Source organism: Eremothecium sinecaudum, chromosome VII, assembly GCF_001548555.1.
Source record: "Eremothecium sinecaudum strain ATCC 58844 chromosome VII, complete sequence".
Taxonomy (NCBI): domain Eukaryota; kingdom Fungi; phylum Ascomycota; class Saccharomycetes; order Saccharomycetales; family Saccharomycetaceae; genus Eremothecium; species Eremothecium sinecaudum.
In genome coordinates, this window is record NC_030898.1 from 287472 (window position 1) to 309239 (window position 21768).

General features: G+C 40.7%; 8 protein-coding genes and 1 non-coding gene across 9 annotated transcripts; 2 read left to right on the forward strand and 7 right to left on the reverse strand.

Annotated features, from left to right (window-relative positions):
• Nucleotides 1-450: 450 nt before the first annotated feature.
• On the reverse strand, nt 451-4257 carry AW171_hschr74167 (HGL193Cp; the record flags this gene model as incomplete). Its single annotated transcript, XM_018133694.1, has 1 exon — nt 451-4257. One exon carries the CDS (start codon nt 4255-4257, stop codon nt 451-453), a length of 3807 nt encoding a protein of 1268 aa, XP_017989143.1.
• Nucleotides 4258-4738: 481 nt separating this feature from the next.
• RVS161 (amphiphysin-like protein RVS161) lies at nt 4739-5542 on the reverse strand (the record flags this gene model as incomplete). Its single annotated transcript, XM_018133693.1, has 1 exon — nt 4739-5542. The coding sequence occupies one exon, from the start codon at nt 5540-5542 to the stop codon at nt 4739-4741; it is 804 nt and encodes a 267-aa protein (XP_017989144.1).
• Nucleotides 5543-5770: 228 nt separating this feature from the next.
• AW171_hschr74169 (acetate uptake transporter family protein) lies at nt 5771-6619 on the reverse strand (the record flags this gene model as incomplete). The annotated part of the gene is made up of 1 exon (XM_018133692.1): nt 5771-6619. One exon carries the CDS (start codon nt 6617-6619, stop codon nt 5771-5773), a length of 849 nt encoding a protein of 282 aa, XP_017989145.1.
• Nucleotides 6620-6825: 206 nt separating this feature from the next.
• Nucleotides 6826-7746, reverse strand: RPC34 (DNA-directed RNA polymerase III subunit C34; the record flags this gene model as incomplete). Its single annotated transcript, XM_018133691.1, has 1 exon — nt 6826-7746. One exon carries the CDS (start codon nt 7744-7746, stop codon nt 6826-6828), a length of 921 nt encoding a protein of 306 aa, XP_017989146.1.
• Nucleotides 7747-7852: 106 nt separating this feature from the next.
• ADP1 (putative ATP-dependent permease ADP1) lies at nt 7853-10921 on the reverse strand (the record flags this gene model as incomplete). The annotated part of the gene is made up of 1 exon (XM_018133690.1): nt 7853-10921. The coding sequence occupies one exon, from the start codon at nt 10919-10921 to the stop codon at nt 7853-7855; it is 3069 nt and encodes a 1022-aa protein (XP_017989147.1).
• A 252-nt stretch (nt 10922-11173) lies between these two features.
• AW171_hschr74172 (uncharacterized protein) lies at nt 11174-12283 on the reverse strand (the record flags this gene model as incomplete). Its single annotated transcript, XM_018133689.1, has 1 exon — nt 11174-12283. One exon carries the CDS (start codon nt 12281-12283, stop codon nt 11174-11176), a length of 1110 nt encoding a protein of 369 aa, XP_017989148.1.
• Nucleotides 12284-12439: 156 nt separating this feature from the next.
• On the forward strand, nt 12440-18931 carry FAB1 (1-phosphatidylinositol-3-phosphate 5-kinase; the record flags this gene model as incomplete). Its single annotated transcript, XM_018133688.1, has 1 exon — nt 12440-18931. The coding sequence occupies one exon, from the start codon at nt 12440-12442 to the stop codon at nt 18929-18931; it is 6492 nt and encodes a 2163-aa protein (XP_017989149.1).
• A 167-nt stretch (nt 18932-19098) lies between these two features.
• Nucleotides 19099-19200, reverse strand: AW171_hschr74174. Its single transcript has 2 exons — nt 19164-19200; nt 19099-19143 (listed from the first exon to the last, which is right to left on the reverse strand). It is a non-coding gene; the product is annotated as a tRNA-Ser (tRNA).
• Nucleotides 19201-20006: 806 nt separating this feature from the next.
• On the forward strand, nt 20007-21671 carry ATG18 (phosphoinositide binding protein ATG18; the record flags this gene model as incomplete). The annotated part of the gene is made up of 1 exon (XM_018133687.1): nt 20007-21671. One exon carries the CDS (start codon nt 20007-20009, stop codon nt 21669-21671), a length of 1665 nt encoding a protein of 554 aa, XP_017989150.1.
• Between the last annotated feature and the right edge of the window lie 97 nt (nt 21672-21768).

The following is a 21768-nucleotide window of genomic DNA, read 5'->3' on the forward strand; positions in this document are numbered from 1 at the left end:
AGGAGAACTCGGTCAGTTTAAAACAACCAGTATGCTTATCATATCATACCATACCATTGCTTGTACAAACATTTTTCCTTTTTAATACATCACTACAATTTCGGTTTTTTTAATAAATTTGTATTGTAAAGGAGAATTGTTGTATTAAGCACTAAAAAAGTTTTTATTTGTTTAATAATTTAATTAAATCTTATCACACTAATTACTTTGGTGGGCTGATTGACAAACACAGGGATTACATAGGAGGAGGAAATTCAGATTAATTGTAGTATAATTTTAAATTCTTCCTGTCAATTTTTGATTGAATAATAATATATTTACAGCGTAATAGAAATATTTACAGGAGAAATATATACCTTTAAACTCAAGTGTAATACTTCTAACTCGTCCATATCTACCTGCGTCCAAACTATGTGAAAACAACAGGAGTTAATATTTTCTGCTTATTTGTTAATCTTCAGGAATCAGATTACTATAAATGGTAGAGACATAGGCCTTTTTATTGTTAAGGCGATCTCTCCTTTTATTAATAAAACGCAAACCAGTGTTTTCCCCATTAGAACCCGCACAATCAGCAGTTAATATTAACTCTTCTTTACCTAGATAGAATAATTTCATTATATTACCGAAAGCAACCACAATGGACTTCGCACCAAATTTTTCCATATTTACGATCTTGTTAACCATAAGACCATTTAAACCTATAGGAATCTCATGAAACTCAACATTGCCATTCACATTCATTGTCCAACCTTCCCAAATATTATGTATATTGTAGACCATTTCGTGTCGATGTACCTCTTTGTTTTTACTTCCCGCCTTTCGATTCTGAAGGTTATTTGCATGTGGTTCCAAAGGCCGTCTACACATGGATGTTGAGCCACCAGATTTAAGATCATTTATGCTTTCTGATTTCCGATTTATTCCAATGATCATATTATTTTCTGTGACATTCCAATTTTCAACATTTGGAAGGTAATGCTTCTTCTCTGTTACAGACTCTAAACCCAAGCAACGAACTTCTCTAGGGTCACGGTCCACACGCAAACATATACTATTCTTCGTTTTGCTTGCAAGTTGATAGGTATGCATAACCAACGTGTGACTACCAGGCTCAGAATAAGCTATTGAAAAGGAAGCAACAGAAGCACTTCCGCAAAACCTACAATGTGTAGGCATATCGTGGAAGATCTTCAAAGAATTGGGTATAAAGCTGCCTAGAGTAAAGTGCCTAATAAAGGTACCAGTCTGAGCATCAATGAATTCCAATTTGTTTCCATTTGTTCGACCGATAAATCCTACAAAATGAACCATCAACAACTTATTATCAGAATCTAAATTGGGGTTTTCTTGAGGTGAGGGCAATGGATCAAGTGCTTCATCATGAGAATTGTCTAATCTAGACGCAATTGAGAGGCCGTACTTAAAGTTTTCTGGCGTTATAACATTGAATGCGTTTTTTTGTATAGATAACTTCTTGGTTCTCCATTTGTTGTTTAAAACAGTAGACACAAATAGCTCTCCCTTTACGTTACAACTTATTATTCTATCACTGATTCTTGGAGAAATTAACTTTTTGCATGAAACCAAAGGTTCTGAGGATGGAGTCAGTTTCTCTATTTTAATATTGCCCTCCATATCAACGACACATAAATCACCGTTACTAGTAACGAAAACAAACTCCTCTTCACCGATTTGTTCAGCACTGCTGTAAGGAGCTGAAGGGTTTTCATAACAGGAGTCAACTCCGCTTGTTGTTCCCATGGATGTCATTGATTTAATACTATTCTGCCTAGTCAACGGCACGTTGCGGACTGATCCTTTGCCAGTGCTTGATGATAAAATACTGGAATCCGAAGGTTTTCGAACAATTTTCCGTTTGAGAATGGAAGGAACAGTTCTAGTTCTAAAGAACGCCTCCAATGGAGTTGCACTATTCAGCTTTAAAGTCCATAGGAAATTCATTAGCGTCCGAGACCAGCATGTTACCTTTCCTACTCTGTTAAAGAAAGCAATGAAAGAACCATTGTTGGATATCGTTACATGTGAAATAGGCCAAAATCTGCGATCCAAGGGAATTGGGGTTGGTTTTACCATTGGCCTAGCTAATGGAGACCAAACAAAAATCTTGTAATCCATGCCAACAGAAACAATAAACGGTGATTGAGATGTAGCAATATATGTTATGTCCAAACTGTGGCCATGCTCCGCTAATTCTTTAGTACGAAAGCAACTACGACCGATGCCGTCCGATGGATCATTGCGTGGAAAGGTATTCAATAATGCAGTATTAGGGGCTAGGCTGTTATTCCTAGTGGTAGCTCTTGTAGAAAAACCAGAGCAAGAGGAAAAGAAACTCGCGGACCATGGAGATGATAGTTGAACCGGATTTTGTAAATCTGCTTTTTCGGCTAATTGTTGCAAAATTAATAATGTAGATGCAGCAACCAATACTAAGCATACCAAAAAGTTAGAGAGATAGTAACCGTCAAATTTATAAGATGAAAACATTGAAGAATTGAATAATCTCAAAACTTCAGTAAAATTGCGCCCGTAAAGTTCGTGTTTGTCCAAAACATCCTTCATGATTAAAATTGGTTTTTCAATCATTACAGTATATGAAATTTGATTCTTATTGTTAGACTCCAGCAGTTTCACTATTTCGTGTGTAATTAGACTTAGATCAAATACCGCTGTTGGGTACCTTCTAGTAGAGTCCATTAATTTAAAAAAGCCGCCTGTGTATATCTTGTACAATAAAGAAGATGAGGACCTCACATAGGCAAATCTTAAGTTAAAAAGGATCATGTAGAGAGAAACGAATATTAGTGAGCGTGAAACCCAAAGGACTTTCAAAACTGGTGTTGTGTTTATCAGAAAGCATATCCATTTGCAGAAGCCCATCGCTTTAAAGTCTTTATCCAAGGAAACATCGAAGTTTTCATCGCTATCCTTCATGAATAGTAAATCCTTCATGTTGAACCTTCGATGATCTAAGCTTAATATTGCTGTGAAGAAGGTTGTGGCCATGAATGCATTACAAATTAACGAAGATACAAGGAAGCAAGTCGTTTTTCCGCTGAATGGAAATAAGAACATGACCGCTGCAATTGATAGTAACCCACTGATGAGACATTTAAAATGAGAACGAGATACCGATTCAAAAAAGTTCTCCTGGTAAGAGGAGGAATCTTTACTACTCGTTGGACCTGATGATAAAGACGGCGAAATTGGAGATGCACCGATACCATTCGCCATGTTAGCAGCCTGCATGTCAACCATTTCGTATTCTGGACTCGTACACATAGTAGTCCCGTTCGTGGACTTGTTCAAGTCAGCGAACGTCGACACAGCAACAATCATAATCGGCACATACAAAAGACACCAAGGCACATTATCATTAGAACCCTTGAAAAGCAGCTCGGTGATTGTGCGAGCTGTACCAAGAACCAAGACCATTTGGCATATTCCTGCAATGAAAACGCCGAACCGCGACTTGAGGTGGCGAACTGAAAAGGTTGTGTACGTATAGTAAGCTGAAATTGCAAGATACATGACTAGCAAAATGGCATAGTCCCACTTGGTCATGCGCACAAGCAAAAACTGCACCAGTTCTTGCGGAGTATCCCACATCGCATTACCGCCGTAGATATAGTATCTAGTCACTTCCGATACAGATTTGAGTGCTTTAAGATTTTCGGCCAAGATACCCACTGTGTGCGCAGTCTGCTCGCGCATTGTTAAGATCATGATAGCAAGGCTTCGCGCAGACATAATGTACCCGTTTAACTGAGTCACTCCCTGCAGAAGCCCCTGCAGCATACGCGGCGACTCATTAATCGTATATATCGGCATCTGGTCGCTCGCCAGCCTCCGTTCATCGTTCTCCCACGCTTCAAAGGGCGAATGCACCGAAAACACGTGCTCAGGCCCAAGATCCTTCAGGATCCGCTGCTGTAGAGCATAACACTCCATTAAAAACCGTTTATTTAACACATTAGCTTCATCGTTAGGCTGGATCAGAATTTGCGTGAAGGACGCATTTGCCTTCGCGGTTTCAACGTACTTCAGCCCAACACTTGAAACATACCCATTAAATCCATTATCACCAACCCCCGATCCACCATATACCTTTAAATTGGGAAATGCAAAAACTAATAACAACAATGGGCATGCTATACAAAGCTTAGGGTGTAACGAAACAAAAACCGTCCAGTCTAACAATATTCGCCTAACTTGTTGCCTGAAGTTGAACATGAAACCAACGCTGTACAATTATGCAAGTTCAGGCCAACCACGTTGTGTGTTATAAACTGACTGTCCCAGATTCCGAACTAAAAGTACTCCGATATGAAATGAGTTTACGTTATTTACAAGGTCAGTTTAGGATAATATTAAATAACACATATTATCTCCTATTTTTTATTGTCCTCTTTTTTTCTTTAATTAACGTACAAGTAACAAACCTTAATTGTGCCTCAAGTGGCAAACAGTTTGTCTGAGAGCGTATGTGCGTGAGAAGTGCTGTTTTTCTCTTCGATATAACTATCTAGTAAACGGAGGGTAAGTAAATAAAAATCACGATATCTTCATACAAAGTGGAGTTAGTCCTATATACCACGGCGGCACACCAGTGTCGCTCCCTCTAGGTTGACTTTCTATAAGAATCATGAGAACGCCAGCTCACCCTTGTTGTTTCCGTCTACAGTGCCTGCCCGGGAACAAGGCGGTCGCCACCCTACTTGTAGCCCAGTGCACATATATTTAAATTCGTCATCTGCTGGAGGAGCTGCTCGATGCGCTCGTCCAGCAGACCGTTAGCGTAGTCGTCACGTGACTGCTGGTCTAGGTACTGCTGGATTTGCGCTAAGCGGGTGTAGCCCTCGGTGCAGAAGCGCAGTTGGATCTTTACAAGGGCCTCGAAGCTGGGGTCGTAGTAGGGGACGCGTAGCGAGATGAGCTGAGGTAGCTCGGTCTTGAGCTGTTCGTTCAAGGACTCGAAAACCTCCTTAGCGAGGGCGAGCTCTTTTTCGGCACGTGGCAACTTGGTGGCGTCCTTAGCTGGCTTGTCCACGAGCCGGCGTACTTTGGCTTTGGCGGCGTCGTAGTCCTGCTTTTTGTGGTCACGCTTTTTAATTGCGCCGTCGATCTCCTCGAAGTATGATGAGAACTTGGAGATGGGATCAAGGACGGTTTCACGGAAGGGGCCGTCCAATTGCTTTACTGTTTCCGAGTCGAAGTCGCGCACGCACTGTAAATAGTAGTTCCCCACGTTGTGCGAGTTGCTATTACCGCCCGATACACGGGAATCATCGTATAGGTTTGAGATGACCTCTGCAATTGTGACCTGGGATGCGGTTACAGCACGTAGCGAGTCCAAGTAGCCCTTAGCCTCCTTCTGCAACTCTTTACCAGCTTTTTCGAGGACACGGTATCGACGTTCCTCAATGTCGTACTCCTTGTCGACAGTACGGTCGACATTTTTGATGATAACGCTGTTTCCAGCTCTGTTTATAGCTTTCTTGAAGCCTTCCCAAGACATCCTGCTGTGTGTGCGGTGTGTAACGGTCTAATTGTGTTCTGAAGGGGCACGTCACATGCGGGTTATCCTTATTTGTTTTATACAGTGTAGAATTTGTATTTTTTTATATAGCGTAAGAAAAAGCAAACCCTATGTATAGAGATAAAACAAAGTGTGTGAGCAAGAAAGTTTGAAACAGGGCAGAAACAGCCTGTTTTCAACCGTGTAGATCATGTGATACTCGTAGAATTACCAGCTGCGGTCGTTGGTTGGGAGAGAAATTGGGTGTGCTAGTAGGTAGGAGTTTTCTTTTGTAGCTATACCCGCGTAGGCGTTGTACCAGGCCATAAAGGCAACGATGATTCCCAAGACTCCGCCAGCCTTTTTGCAGGCAGCGCTGCCGGTAAATTCTGAAATGGCTAATATTAAGAACGTTACCGCAAGCATTAAGAACATGGAGAAGAACGCTGCTGTAGACTTGACGGTGCACATAGTGAGCATGAACGTAAATAGCGACCACGCGAGTAGGTATATGCCAAGTGCGTTTCGGAGCTCGTCTGGGCGTCCATCGTAGGCGTCTAGAATCCCAAACCAGGGGATATTAATGGCTCCGTATGAAAGCCAGAACCCTCCGAAGGATCCGAGAGCCGCAGCACCGAAAGTGTTTTCCATGACGATCTCCCACATGCCCGCACAAAGCTGCACAAAACCACCGTAAAATATGGCTACACTCACGACCACATTAGGCGCCCCGATCCCGCGCACACTACAGTTGAACATTGATAGTATGAACGTAGTTAGAGCGAAGGCAGAAAGACCAAGAGGTGCTGGATTGGCGAACTTGTGAGTAGGGGCCGGAGCTAGACCAGGGTTTAAGGTACCTCCGAAAGCTTCATAAAGATCGGAGCGGAGGAACTTTTGCCTCCCAATAAAAATGTACTCATTGTTCTTGCCACCTGTGCGAATCCGCTCGATAGTCTCTCCATTCTCATCGAAATTGAGGGCTCCAGTTTCAGGCGTGGCATCCTTAGATTGGGTTAAATTTTGACGTTGCTCTAGGTCCTGTTGAAGGTACTTTGAGCTAGGCGAGTTTGTCATTTTGATTAGCACTTGGTTGTAAGATTAGTATTACCGTAACGTTTATTTTCCAAGGCGTCGACTGAAGTCTTCTGTAACCAATTATTAATTATATAAAGTACGCTCGCTCCCTTTGGCCGATTTTAATGCAACAAAGGGCGATTTACCAGCTTTTTTTATAGCTGGCCGGGGTGCGAATCCGCCGCAACTGAAACATTTTGTACCAACTACAGCATCCACTCATCCATGTATATCACCTCTTTTTCAGCGTTCGAAGGAGAAATGACTCCTGCGTACTCAAAAATGGAGTAATCTTTAGTCTCCGAGTCGTGCTTTCCTTTGTGACCTCCCATCTGTAGGACGCTCTGCAAGGTTACGCGATAGCAGTCAAGATTAACTTTCTCCAATTTTCCGTCATACACAAGAACTTCACAGAGTGATCGTATATCAGCTTTTGACAGTTCTACAGTAGAGACCCTAGCACCACTAATAAAGCTGAGGATTTCATCTGTCGTAGAATAATTTTTCACATTGTGAGTGTAAAGTGGCTCATTATCTGATGTGTTAAAATTGTTGAATCCGTTGGGGTAAGTTTTTTCAGCCGTATGTCGCCATACTATTGTCAGCAGACTGTTTATGAATTCCACGTCCAGTTCACTATCAGTAAACCACGGCCCTCCGGTCACATCCACTGATGGCTGCAGATTGTATAACATGTAAATTTTACGCGTCGGATATTTAACGGACTTTACGGATTTCACATATCGCTGAGATTCTAAGGACTTAAGGCATTTCAGTACCACATGCTGATGGAGATTTGTTTTTGCCTTGATGGTTTTAGTCCAGATTCCCTCCCTTCCGCTTGCCTCAATGTACGAGTAAACGAGGGCCTCGTCAGCTGACATGGAGGCTTTTTTTTGAGCTTCCGAGACATTGACTGGTTGAAACTTTAGCTCGTTGTTTTGCTTGACCAGCCGTATAAGATTCTTATCCAGTAGCTCTTGGACGAATGGCATCAGGGTGCCCAGGGAAGTAGAGCCAATCATGTTTTGTACTTGCTGCTGGGTAAAGAGCGAGCCTGGCTCGGCTGCGCTCATTGTATCATGAAGTAGACGCGCTGTATCGGAGAGTTTGATTGAGGAGTCCATGATATCGCGATGCTTGGTTTGCCGGTGGCTGTCGCGATGAGAAGGTGGATAAAGTAAGGTTAGTGCTGTGAAATTTTTCTTACTATGTAGTTATGTTGTTACCCGGCTATTTCTTTTCAATTACAAAGAGCTCTAGCACTGTGTGGCCGATGAGCATGAAGACTATACTGCAGATGAAAAGAACATTGATATCGAAATCCATGTTCTGAACGACAAACCCGAAGGTGCTGAGTACTGCGGCGCCTGATATTTCTATGTTCAAGCCATATTTTTTCTCACGAAGAGTGAGTGTCTTCACCTCGTTGATTATTAGGGCCTCGTATGCATAGTAGAAGACAGATAGGTTCTTCAAGTGCCTTAGCGCAATGTTTGAAAGTTCCTTCATGTTGATGAAAAGGCCGCTGAAAAGTAGTGATCCGAGAATTACCATGACACTAATGATCAAAGAAGTACTGAGATCTTTGAAAATTATTCCCACAGTGAGGATTTCCAATGATATACAAACATTGAACAGGATGAGGGTGCCCATGCATCTGAAAAATGCGCCGTTTTCCATGTTTAGCCCTACTAATGGGTAAATTATAACACATAATAGTATTGGCGGTACGACCCTTAAAGGAATCACGTCGCTTATGATCTTACTGATATAGTAGACAGCGGGAGAGTAATAATGATTTGAACGTTCCTTAATGAATATTATTCTCTCTAATGAGAACATTGATAGTCCAGTGAAGGTGAGGAAACCAAGATACGTTAGTATGAACAAAAATAAACCAACTCTATTTTGGAAACCACCGATGTCATTCTCAACATTGTAGTACAATGTCCCCAAGAAGAGGCCCAATAAGATAGTTGCAACGTAGTTGGTCAGCAATAACTTGGGGTCTCTATAAATGTTTTTGAAACTCCTCGAGTTCAAAATTGAGAGCTGTTGGAGGAAGTTTGCTGTGTCATGTTGAACAGGTAAGCTCCATCCATTTATCTCCGAGCTAGTGTTCGCCTTTTCAATATTAGCTTCAAGCTCTACTGCATACGGGCTATCGTAGAAGAGGCTGTGTAGGCGATTATAGCTTGGGGAATTGATGCGTCCTCCAGGACCTTCCGGCCCGTGTAACATCTCTCTCAGTTCATCCCTATGAATCGCAAAATGCTCCCATTCCCGCTGAGTTGATGATCCTCCCAACTCAGGCACATGCAAAACCTCATCATGGTTATGGGCAACAGTGGCTTCCAGATCAGCGCTTAAGAGCGCCGGGGTAGCCGGGGTATATCTAGTTGGCTCCATTGTTAAATCTATTAGGTAGTCTGCGATGTTATAATCGCTAGGACACTTATAACCATTGTTACGAAGATACTCATTCACACGAGTAGCATCTCCTGAATATATCATTTCACCGTGGCTCAACACTATTAACTTATCGAAGAGCTTCACAACATTTGATCTTGGCTGGTGAATGGAAAGTACAAGCGTTCTATTATAGTGGGTAGCTAGTCTAACTAGACAATCGACAACGTTATTTGCATTATTAGAGTCTAGACCAGATGTTGGTTCGTCCAAAAACAAAATTAAGGGAGAGGTTACCAACTCACATGCAATAGAGACTCTTCTTTTTTCTCCTCCACTAATTCCTCTTTGCAATTCATTTCCTATTAAGCGGTCTTTGATATCAAAGATTCGTAGTTCTTCCAAAACTTCATACACACGTTTCTGCTTGGCAGCAAATGACATTGATTTCGGCAATCGCAACAAAGCACTGTTCAACACAGTTTCATAAACAGTAAGGGTAGGAAGGAAATAGTCCTCCTGATCAATAAACCCAACTAACTTTGTATATTGGGCCTTGTTCATCTCCTCTCCGTTCACCTTTATCACTCCAGAGACACGACCTATCTTATTTTTCATGGACAAGATATCTAGTAGACATGTTTTACCGGCCCCAGAGCTGCCAATTATGGCAAGAATTTGGCCTGGCTCCACGATTCCACTGATCTTCTTTAGGACACCAACGCTATTGTTCTTTAAGGTAGATACCTCGTAGGATATATTTTCAAAAGTCAATGCTGCTTTACAATTTGACTTGAAGAAATCGTCCATACTATCATCTTCGTCTTGCTGCAACTGAATGTAGCCATAGCCAAATAATGGACTTTTAGAAATGAAATAAGCACTCAGGCCTGAGATAACAAGTACTACGAGTGACGTCAAGGAGATCATCAAGACCTGCAGTAGAGATAGGTTTTCTTTGTCAGGTAATTCATAGCCTGGAATTTCACTATAGTGTAAGCACTCGCCGCTGTTGCACTCAAGCTTGATATTGGGATCACCAAAAATTGATTCAATCAATTCATTCATGCTAGGCTCACTAAATTCACACTTGCGGTTCTTCAAATTACAACTGAAGTCTCCTGGGCCCTTAATCGCCTGTGTGAGGAAGTCAGATATATCTATAGACCCCGACTTCCCACACAACATCTCGCCAGCCAAACATTTGCACGACACATTCTCGCACTTGTAGTGTGATGTATTCTGAGCTACATCAATCTCAAACGCACAGTTGTTCAACCCACAATAGAAGCTCTCCTTCTGATCTACCCAAAACTGAAAATTACACTCTTCGGCAGTCTTGTTACAGGAAAACGTCACCTGGGGAATTGCTCCATTCAAGAGTGCCAAAATCTGCTTATTGGTTACATTACATCCCTGGTGCATAGATTTCACAATCATACCATTCTTGTAACACGTTCCTTGCAAGCCCTCAGGCACGAAACTATCACAAACACTGTCTTGCTCGCATATATTACAATTAATCCCACTCCATCCAGGTTCACACATGCAAGTCCCGTTATCCGGCTTTAAAGGTCTCCTTTCTCTATCATCAGATAGCGCCCCACATACAGCCTTTGAACAGTCATCTCCTCCAAATCCGGGCCGACACTCACATCGGCCTGAATACGAGTTACACGTCGAATACTGCTTGCATTCAAATATCGGGAGCATACAGTTAAAGCACGGAGGGCATTTATCATCATCGCCACCGCGCCGACGGCCAAAGTCAATTATAGATGACCCAGCTCCGTCTCTCATAATATCGGTGGCAATACCACATGCTGCAAGCCAAACCAATTGCCCGATTACAACTATCACCAGTTTCAGATTCATACCGGAACCGATCATTGAGTTCACTAATACCCCAAATAGCACACACCAGTTAAAGAAAGGGTATCGAGCTTTATATGAAATATATAACGTGTCCTATACTTAAGCTGAAACTTTAAACAATAGTCCTCCTTTATTTTAAGGGTCCTCAACTGTAAAAGTTAAGGAACTAAACATTACATAGCATATATCATTTCTAACGGTCGTAGTCATAGTGAGCCATAAATATCCATAGATATCTCAAAGCCCCTTTTACAGGTGGGAAATCCATTAGGAGAAGTACTGCAGAACAAATTCGCAGATCAATATAGTCCACTTATTGACCTCTTCCTGGTCGAGATTTTCGAATGTATCGTCCAAGGTATGCCAAAACCGGGGGAACGGACGCGCTATCAGATGTAAGACTGGTACACCCTTATACAAGAATGGTTCATGATCGTCGTTAACTTGCCCGTAGAATTGTTCATAAGGATCAAAGTACGTCGAACCGTAGCCATACTCGGTCTTAAACCTCTCCTCTATAGCCCATATCATGTTATAGTAATTCCTAGTTTTTTCAAAGAAATTTGGCACACGATTCTGGTCAGCAGACCCCAAGAGGTCCAGTAAAACCATTAGCTTTATGCTTTGAAGGGTATTATCCGCCTGCCACTTCGAAGCAAGATGGCGCGAGCCGTATAAAGAATCCGTGGCAGTCCATTCCTTGATCGCCTCTTCTCCGTCGAAGAAAACAATTTTTACCCCAGTAAATCGAGGCAACAGTGTGGGCTTCAAACTGTAAGCTTCATTATCTGTTAGTATCCTATCCAAAAAACCTGCAACGTACAGCAACATGGCGCACGGAGCAGCGCTGTCGATCGCACCTATAAATTCGCCCTCTTCTAGAATCTTGGTGTCATAATGCGCAGATAGCATTAGGTAATCACCACTCCCCAACGTAAAAACTAGGTTTGTAAATTCGTGCCCATTTTCCACAAATGTGTCGCGCTCTATTTTCCAATCCTGATTAAAGTGCTCAAAGTTGGACGTTATAAACCTCTGTACTGATTTTGAGTTCTTACTGCCTGGTATCCTTGTTTTGTTGAATGGTAAAATAAGGTTCCGGGGAGAATCAAAAATTAAACTCATGCTATCTTCCAATGTTGAATCATAATAAGATTTTCCTAGTAAATGGGCGTGTGAAAATTGAGCTAGTATCAACAGGAAAGGGGTCGCTATGAAATCTTTTAAAGCTCTTACCATTTTAGTGCGCCGTAGTTCTGCTTTGGTGTTTGACTGCCATGATACAGACGAACAAAATATGTAGATAATCCCGAATCCAATTAGTAAATATGACAGGTAGATAAAGAATTGGCGGCTATCGCAATCTTTGAGTTGCATGTATGCGTTTGTTTCTAAAATGTCTCACGTGAGGCGCTTTTTAGCAGATTGCTTTTGTCGCCTTTAAAATGAAATAATACCCAAAGAAATCATTCACCTATAATAGTACTGCTAAACAACGAAGGTATATATATATCGGCGGGGGTGACGATTAGAATGGAGCAAGAAGTGCAGCCTCATCCGGTTATTACTGTAGTCCCGTTGGATAAACCTGAGTTTTTGAAACAAAAGCCGCCGGTCTGTAAGACATCACCACAGGTAAATAAGGGCTTAGTGATGAGCGAAATAACAGGGGCTAGCAATGAATTAAGCACTGCAAAAGGACTGCAAAAGATCGGTACACAGGGGTCAAGGCATGCGATGGGCATCGAACCAATAGATATACCAAAAGCTGCTGAAGTCGATACGTCAGAGTTGACGTCATCGATTTCGACTGTAGAAGAACAGAAGGTAGACCCTCTTTCGACGTCTATTCCATCAGTAAGTTCTCCTAAATATGTCAACTTCCAAAGCTCTGGTGTTTCGTTAGATGATAAGAACAAGTCGCTACTCTTTTCATTGGGCAATTCGGCAAGTAATAACAGGTCAAGCATATATGAGTCTAAGTCTACAGTTACTGCGATACCAATACGCTCAACAAAAACCCATGATTTTGATGATATTGTATCCAATAAGAGCGTGTCATCATCGTTGACAGCCTCATTTTCGAGAAATTTTCTATATGGATTCTACAATGACAGAAAAAGAGGCCAATTACGAAACAGAGGGATATTATCAAAGGACTATTGGATGAAAGATGAAAGTGCAAAGGAGTGTTTTGCCTGTGCAAAAGCTTTCAGCACTTTTAGGAGAAAGCACCATTGCCGGATCTGTGGACAAATATTTTGCAGTAGCTGTACCTTTTTGATGCACGGAGATAAATTTGGACATAGCGGCAAGATGAGAATATGTAATAATTGTTACGAGCATGCAAACAATTATGAAGATTCAAGTGATGAATCATCGATTGATGATGCATCCCATATTGATCAAGTTAGCACATCCCAAGTTGAACCAATTAATGGCATAAGTAACGATGATATCCAAAGCATACTAACCACTGGAGGGGATGAGTCCAGGATATTCATAACGCCGACGCCGCCTCCTAAGATGGCTATTCCAGCAACTAGACAGGGGGAATCTTTGGAAATTTCATTTCCGTCCGGCGGAAGTAATACCAATTTTTTTCCTCATTATTCTCATCATCCTAATCGTAATTATTACGGTATGGAAAATCCTACCCGTCCTAGAAGGGGAACCCGCGATAGGTATTCGTTGCGCGATGTAGAAATTCTATCTCCTATAACCCAAGAGCCGGCCAGCGCAAACTTCCAAAACTCCCTACAAAGATCGAATACTAGCATTAGAAGTTTGCAACTTGGGAACATAAGGCACTCGCTTTCAAATTATATCAATGGTCATAATGGATCTGTAGCGCTAACGCTCACGCCTAAGCAGCAACAACATCAGGCGCCGATGAGTATTTTTGGAAATTTAGGGCACAATAATTTTAAATTTGAATTTAACTACGGTGTGGAAAATCACCAAAAACACCAATCACAGAAATCTCCCAGCCACCAGTCCTTTTCTAATTCTAGAATTCCGTCACCTCAGATCCATGAGAAAAGTGAAGATGAAGGTTCCGAAGACGAAGGATCTATGTCATTATATTCGGCATTGAATGAGACTAGAGTATCAGAACATAACCCTATCCGATCACTAAGGAACAACAGAAAATCCTCACAGCGGGCGCAGGCTTCTCTTCAAAGAATGCGGATGAGAAGAAAAAGTAGGAGTAAATCTGTTTCTGTTTACAGCACTGTTGCTGGAAAAGATTTATCGTTGTTAAATTGCACCTCACCAAACTTGATATCAGTTGTTACCTCTGATAATAATTATGCTACTCGATCAAATGATGTTACTAATTACATGAGGCCAAGGCTAAGAAGTGAGATTCTAAACAGTAAAGAGCTACGTAGGGTAATATCAAGCTCTGCATGTTTTAGACTGTTGCCTAAAGAAGGTAAATCTGAGTTGAGCGAAGTTTCAACTCTTCATATCAACGCCCTATTGAAACAAGTTGTAATTGATCAGGAGCTTCCAACATCCAGAGAATGGGAAGTGATTCTCACCCCATTTTTATTAAAGATACAAGCCATTCATCTTGATGCGAGGAAATTGGATGATTTGGATTTTAAACAACATTATTTGAAAATAAAGCGGATTGCTGGAGGGCATATCAGCGATTCTGAACTAGTACATGGTGTTGTATACTCCAAAGGTTTGCCTTTGAAATCAATGCCTAGAGAAATGCACGCTCCTCGAATTCTAGTTATTATGTTCCCTGTAGAATATCAAAAGAACGATAATCAATTGTTAAGCTTAGCGTCAGTTATGGCACAGGAAAAAGAATACTTGAACAAATTAGTATTAAGGCTAACATCATTAAGTCCAGATATTATCTTGGCAGGTTCAAAGGTAAGTGGTTATGCCTTAAAACTATTATGTGATGCAGGAATTGTGGTCCAATACAATCTTAAGCCTCAAGTAATTGAACGAATTTCAAAATTCACAGAGTCTGATATTGCTATTTCAGTTGACAAATTGGCCACTAATATTAAATTGGGAACTTGTGCAAAGTTTGAAGTGAAAACATATATATATGATAACATCAGCAGAACTTACACATTTTTGACTGGATGTAAGCCAAGCCTAGGAGCTACAATTGTCTTGCGGGGCGAGACACATCAGACTTTGAGGAAAATTAAGGATGTCACTGAATTTATGGTATATGCTGTATTTTGCTTAAGATTAGAGAGCTCCTTTTTGAATGATAGTTTTCTGCAGTTCAGTCCAGGGGCTTACAAACAAATGGCTGAAAAGAGACGAAATTCTGCTCCATCCGGATATTTTTCGGAGTTCATAGAGAAGTTCAATTCCAGGTTATTTTCGGTCTCCCCAATGGTTGAGTTTCCTGTACCATATCTATTAGCCAAAGCTAGAGAGTTGGAAGCAGAAATCAGTAAAAAATCAGAACAAATAAGTCATATTTTACAAAGTGGGGAGGAGCCAATACAGGATATTGTCGTTGAAGGCCTTGACATGAACATCTTAAAACGTCAAGATTACAATTACTTAGTAAAATTTATTCATGAAAAAGAGCTTAAAGATTTGCAACTGAAATTTCAAAGAAGAAAGCGTCAATGGGAAGTTTCGTACTCTCTGTCGCAGAACTTACTAGGTACTGGATCACATCAAAATATAACCGTTCTCTATTCGGTAATTTCTTCGAAGACTGCAACGCCATGTATTGGACCTCAGTTGGTCACTATTGATTATTTTTGGGACAATGACATATCAGTCGGACAATTTATAGAAAATGTTGTTGCTACAGCTTGTCGCCCATGTGGTCATAGTTGTGGTGGCTTGATGATTGATCACTATAGAAGTTACGTCCATGGCAACGGTAAAGTGGATGTTCTAGTGGAAAAATTTCAAAGCAAGATTCCGATGCAAAACATTATATTTACATGGAGCTATTGTAAGAAATGTAGTAGTACAACTCCTACATTGCAATTAAGTGATAGAAGTTGGAACTATTCATTAGGAAAATACTTGGAACTGCTATTTTGGAATAGTCATGGATTTCTACCCAACGCAGGGAACTGTTCGCATGATTTTTCTCGAGACCATATAAAATACTTCAGGTTGAATGATTCAGTGGTTCGTATGGAATATTCTGAAATCGATGTACACGAGTTGATAATTCCATCGACTAAGATTACTTGGAGCTCTCACATTGATATAAAGCTTAAGGTAGAGTCTTATTATTCTATTTTGGATAAGATCAACAAGTTTTATTTCAGTGTTTCAGACAGGTTGAACAGGGTGAAACTAGATAGTTTGCCTGAGGAAAGGCTTCAAAGTGGGCAAGCAAGAATTATGGATTTAAAAGCCAAAGTTGAAGAAGAGAAGACTCGTTTGATCAAATATACTGATGAGTTGTATCGAGACACTCCAGGTGATCAGCATTTACATATCAATGCTGCAATTAGGGCGTTGCATAATAATGCAGCTGGTTGGGATGCTGAATTTGTCGATTTTGAGAAGAAATTCCTTCCAACGGATAAGGATATTGCCCGTATTACTGCATTACAACTAAAAAAACTGCTCGTTGACTTTAAAAGATCAGATGAGAAAGGCTCATTAGACTGCGAGAAGGAGAGGGATATGGATATGATTACAGATATTCCCGAGGAGGGTGAAACCATTGACGAATCGAAAGAAAGCCATGGTGATGATGATGAGGGACGTTCAGATGCTGATTTTGTTGTTCAGAAATCGCGTAAGAACTCACATGACAGTAATACTATTGAATCTCAAAACTCTGCATCAAGCATCGGTAATATGAATGATACGGAACATGAGCAGATGTTCAACTCCGCTTCGACTTCTAAACAAATGCTAAGGACCACTGAAGAAGCGTTAAAGTTTGCCCTGAAAGACGAACGCAGGAGAGGTAGGGTTTTGGGAGAGGCGTTCAAATTTGAAGAGATGATTAAACAAACGTCGGACAGCCCTACTGTCAAACCGAACGCAACTAGTGCCCAGGCGCCACCTATACTGAAGTACATGAATTCGAGTGGTCAGATAACAGTGGAATCAAATGCATCTCTACATTCGGAAGCTCCCGACAATAATAGCAATAATAACAATACCATCACTAATAATAATAGTCAAAGTAGAGATTCAAGATCTACAATAAGGGATCGTAGAAATTTGAGTATGAGCAGTTCAAACAGTTCCATTACCCAACGCAGCAGAGACTGTTATGCAGATGGTAAAGTTGGTCAACTGGCGAGCTTTTTCGACCAGATACATTTTGATGCACTATCAAAGGAATTTGAATTGCAGCGCGAGATGGAAAGACTGCAGATGAATAAAAACAAGTATAAGGCAATACGAGTAAAATCTTCTACTCCAATTGTGGAAGTATACAAGAATGTCATAGATGCTGTCGACGGGCCTATGAACGAAGAAACAAAACTCGCCAGCAGGATTTCCGCTTCATCAACTGTCGCTCCAAATCAAAATTCTCATTCTGAACTTGGTATGGCGTCCCCAGATGCCTTTGTTGCCGAGAGTAACCTAAGAAGGGGATTAGAAACAGAGTTGGAAAACTCCATTCATATGTGGTCCGAAAGAGTTCTGCTTGCAAATGAAGACAAGGATATGAGGTCGAAGGATTTGCTTGCTACTAATGGCAAGAATACTCAAAATGAGCCACTACCACCTGTTACTACTCCAGCAAATGTCAACATGGATAACTCTGATGCTGCTGCCCCATCAGAGAAATTGTCGTTAATGAAAACACTTGCAAATTTCTGGGCAGACCGTTCGGCAACTTCTTGGAAACCATTGGAATATCCTACCACTCAAACAGAACATATCTTTATGGACAATGATGTTATTATTAGGGAGGATGAACCTAGTTCGTTGATTGCATTCTGCTTAAGTTGTTCGGACTATGTTAAGAAAATGAATAACATGAGTAACCAGGTTCAACAACGTGAATCAGAAGTAAATCCTCCAAAGGCAAAAAAGATGACTGAATCTGAATCATATAGATCTATTGCGGAAAGCACTACGGAAGACGGTACAACAGAAGCCGATTTACAGGTTTTAATGAAGATAAGTGAACCAGAACCATTGGATTTGGAGAAAATAATGACTAAGAAAACAGGAATGCACCTAAGATACCAATTCCAAGATGGAAGTTCAGTCATGTCCTGCAAAATATTCTTTTTTGAGCAATTCGAGGCTTTCCGTCGTAAATGTGGATGCAGTGATGGAGACTTTATTCAAAGCTTATCTAGGTGCGTTAAATGGGATTCATCAGGCGGCAAAAGCGGCAGTGCATTTTTAAAAACCTTGGACGATAGATTCGTTCTCAAAGAATTATCTCGCCCTGAGATAGATGCATTCGTGAAGTTTGCGCCCAGTTATTTTGAGTATATGGGTCAGGCATTATTCCATGATCTTCCAACCGCGCTAGCAAAAATATTCGGTTTCTTTCAAATTCAGATTAGGAATTCTGCAACAGGGAAGAGCTTCAAGATGGATGTTATCATCATGGAAAACCTATTCTATGACAAGAAGACCACAAGAATATTCGATCTTAAGGGCACTATGCGTAATAGGCATGTGCAACAAACAGGTCGGGAGAACGAAGTGCTACTAGACGAAAACATGGTCGAGTATATATACGAATCTCCAATCTTTGTGAGAGAATATGATAAGAAATTGCTACGTGCATCTTTGTGGAACGATACCTTATTTTTGGCTAAAATGAATGTAATGGATTATTCTCTAGTTATTGGAGTTGATAATGAAAACCACAATCTAACTGTAGGTATCATTGACTGCATACGAACCTTTACTTGGGATAAGAAATTAGAAAGTTGGGTCAAAGAAAAGGGCCTTGTTGGAGGTAATACAAAGCAGCCAACAATAGTGACACCCAGGCAATATAAAAATAGGTTTAGAGAAGCAATGGAAAGGTACATTTTGATGGTCCCGGACCCTTGGTACCAAGAAACCCGCAAATAAACTACCATACTATATTTAATTATTAATACTAATGTACCTTTATAAGGAGTTGATACCTGCGGATAACTTGTAACATTAGAGAAGCCGTACTGAGATTGAGCTGCTATATTTAAAATCCCGTTAATACATTTTAATAATACAATTTTCAAAAAATAATAGGTAAGTAACGTCAAAGACAGGATTCGAACCTGCGAAGGTAAAACCCAATGCCTAACGCTTCCGATATGTCGAATAGCAGGGCATCGCCTTAACCACTCGGCCACTTTGACTACCTTTATGAATGACTTACCTGTTGCTCATTACAATAAGACGACAGTGCTTTTTATCTAGATGTGAACAGTACGGTATATAATTTCTTGGGCTCCCCACCTAACCAAAACCCTTGCCAGTGTCTAGAATTAGACTCCACACTTCCGAGTACCCTATACCCGAATTCCATCAAATTCGCTTCGTAACACCGCCCCACGGATTTACTAGTCAAACGAGATTCCCTTGTAACATGAGAACACGTGATTTACTTGGTATTGTTACAAATGAAAACTATAAACAGGTTTCCTAAAGTCCGTGAAGGCATGTCTTAGTAGCGCATTGTTCTATGCTTTCCTCCTATGGTTAGGAGGCAATCTGTTTTTAGCCTCTAGTAGGAATGTTTAGATTTTGCGTTTGGAAAGAACTTTAAACAGATCATGAGATGTCAGTAAGATGGGGAATAACTAATATAACTAAGCATAACATTTACACAACTACAAACCCGCTAAGTAGCACCTTGTAAAACTGTTTCATACACTGTTTAATAGTACCTTTTACTACATAGATGTTGATGTAACTCGTAAGCCTAGTCGTAAAGGAAAAAAAACATAAAGGAGAACTACAAAGGAGTATATTTCGCAAGTATTCAGGCACAATAAGATAAAAGATATCCAACAAAATATTATCCTTACCGTCCATTGCAAGAAGCTGAAGTTACTACTGTTTATGAATACGACGGTCGAGTGTCTTCTAGTTAAGTTGCAAAATTGATATATTGTTAAGGGACTCATATTGCATTTACAATACCGAATACTTACAAGGAGTAATGTCGAAATCGAACACCCCTATTATAAACTTCATCAATTTCAATCAAACTGGAACTTGCATTTCAGTAGGAACGTCCGAAGGATTAAAAATATTGAATTGTGATCCTTTTGGAAGATTTTATTCAGATGAAGACGGAGGTTGCGGTATCGTTGAAATGCTATTTTCAACGTCATTGGTAGCGGTAGTGGGCATTGGTGATAACCCTGCTATGTCACCGAGGAGATTGAGGATAATTAATACAAAAAGACACTCGGTTATATGTGAAGTAACCTTTCCAACGACTATTTTAGCTGTGAAGATGAACAAATCAAGGTTAGTTGTGCTGTTACACGAGCAAATATACATATATGATATTAGCAGCATGCGCTTACTCTACACAATTGAGACCTCTTTGAACCCGCATGGCTTAATTTCCCTTTCAGCATCACTTGAGAATAACTATTTAGCCTATCCATCCCCTCCAAAAATTATCAGTTCAGAGATCAAGGAAAACGCTACCACAAATAACATAAATGTTACGAAGAAGGCATCATATTCAGAATCTTTAACTGACCAGCTTGATACCATATCTGAATCTTCTGGTGAAAATCTTAAAGATTACCATATTGGTGGCTCGGATGATGCCTCAGCTGCAGTATCGAGCCATGGGCATGCTGGTAGTGGCAGTAACAATACTGGAACGAGCAGCAGCCACATAATAAAAAATGGCGACGTGATACTATTTAACCTTCAAACATTACAACCCACTATGGTTATAGAGGCGCATAAAGGTGAAATAGCTGCCTTGGCATTGAGCAAGGATGGGAGCTTGTTGGCTACTGCATCAGAAAAGGGTACTATTATTAGGGTGTTTGCTGTAGAAACTTGCCAAAAAGTCTACCAGTTTAGAAGGGGCACATATCCCACAAGAATCAACTCTTTAAGTTTTAGTGAGGATAATGAGTTCCTTGCTGCAAGCTCTTCTAACAAGACCGTTCATATTTTTAAACTAGGCAAGCCCTCCCCAGTCGGTTCACACGTGGCGGTAAATAGTGATGAGGAACAGATAGGGGATGATGAGGGTGAAGAAGAAGACGAAGAAGAAGCAGAGCTTGACTACGATGAAGAGGATGTTGAGGAAGGGGGGAAGGCTCGAGTAGATAGCGGTTATAATCGTTACACAACGTCTAATGTCGACTCCGTTGAAAGCGACTCACAGGTGCCAAGAGAACCAATTGTTGACTCTAGCCGAAAAACTGTGGGAAGAATGATACGGAAGTCATCGCAAACTCTATCAAGAAAGGCAGCCAAAGCATTGGGTAACTACTTCCCTATTAAAGTGACATCAATATTGGAACCAAGTAGGCATTTCGCAAGTTTGAAAATTCCAATTGAGAATGCAAACAACATCAAAACTATATGTGCAATTGGTTCAGCAATAAACTTAGATATCTCTGAATATCCAGAATTGTTCGAGGGGCGGTCGTCTATGTTCTCGAGCAGCATTTCTACTGGAGAATTCTCTGCATATTCGAATTCTTCATCTTCGGTTCACCCGAATTTTGTGAAGATGATACCGATAAAGGTCGTTTCAAGTGAAGGATATATGTACATTTATGTATTAGATCCGGAGAGAGGTGGCGACTGTCTTTTATTAAGCCAGTATTCCTTGCTAATGGATTAAAAAACACGGGAAAGCACTCTAAAAAAATTAGGCACTGATGAAGACGTGAGAAGATTTTCAAAAACGAACGGATATGCTATTAATGCTTCTGCATACG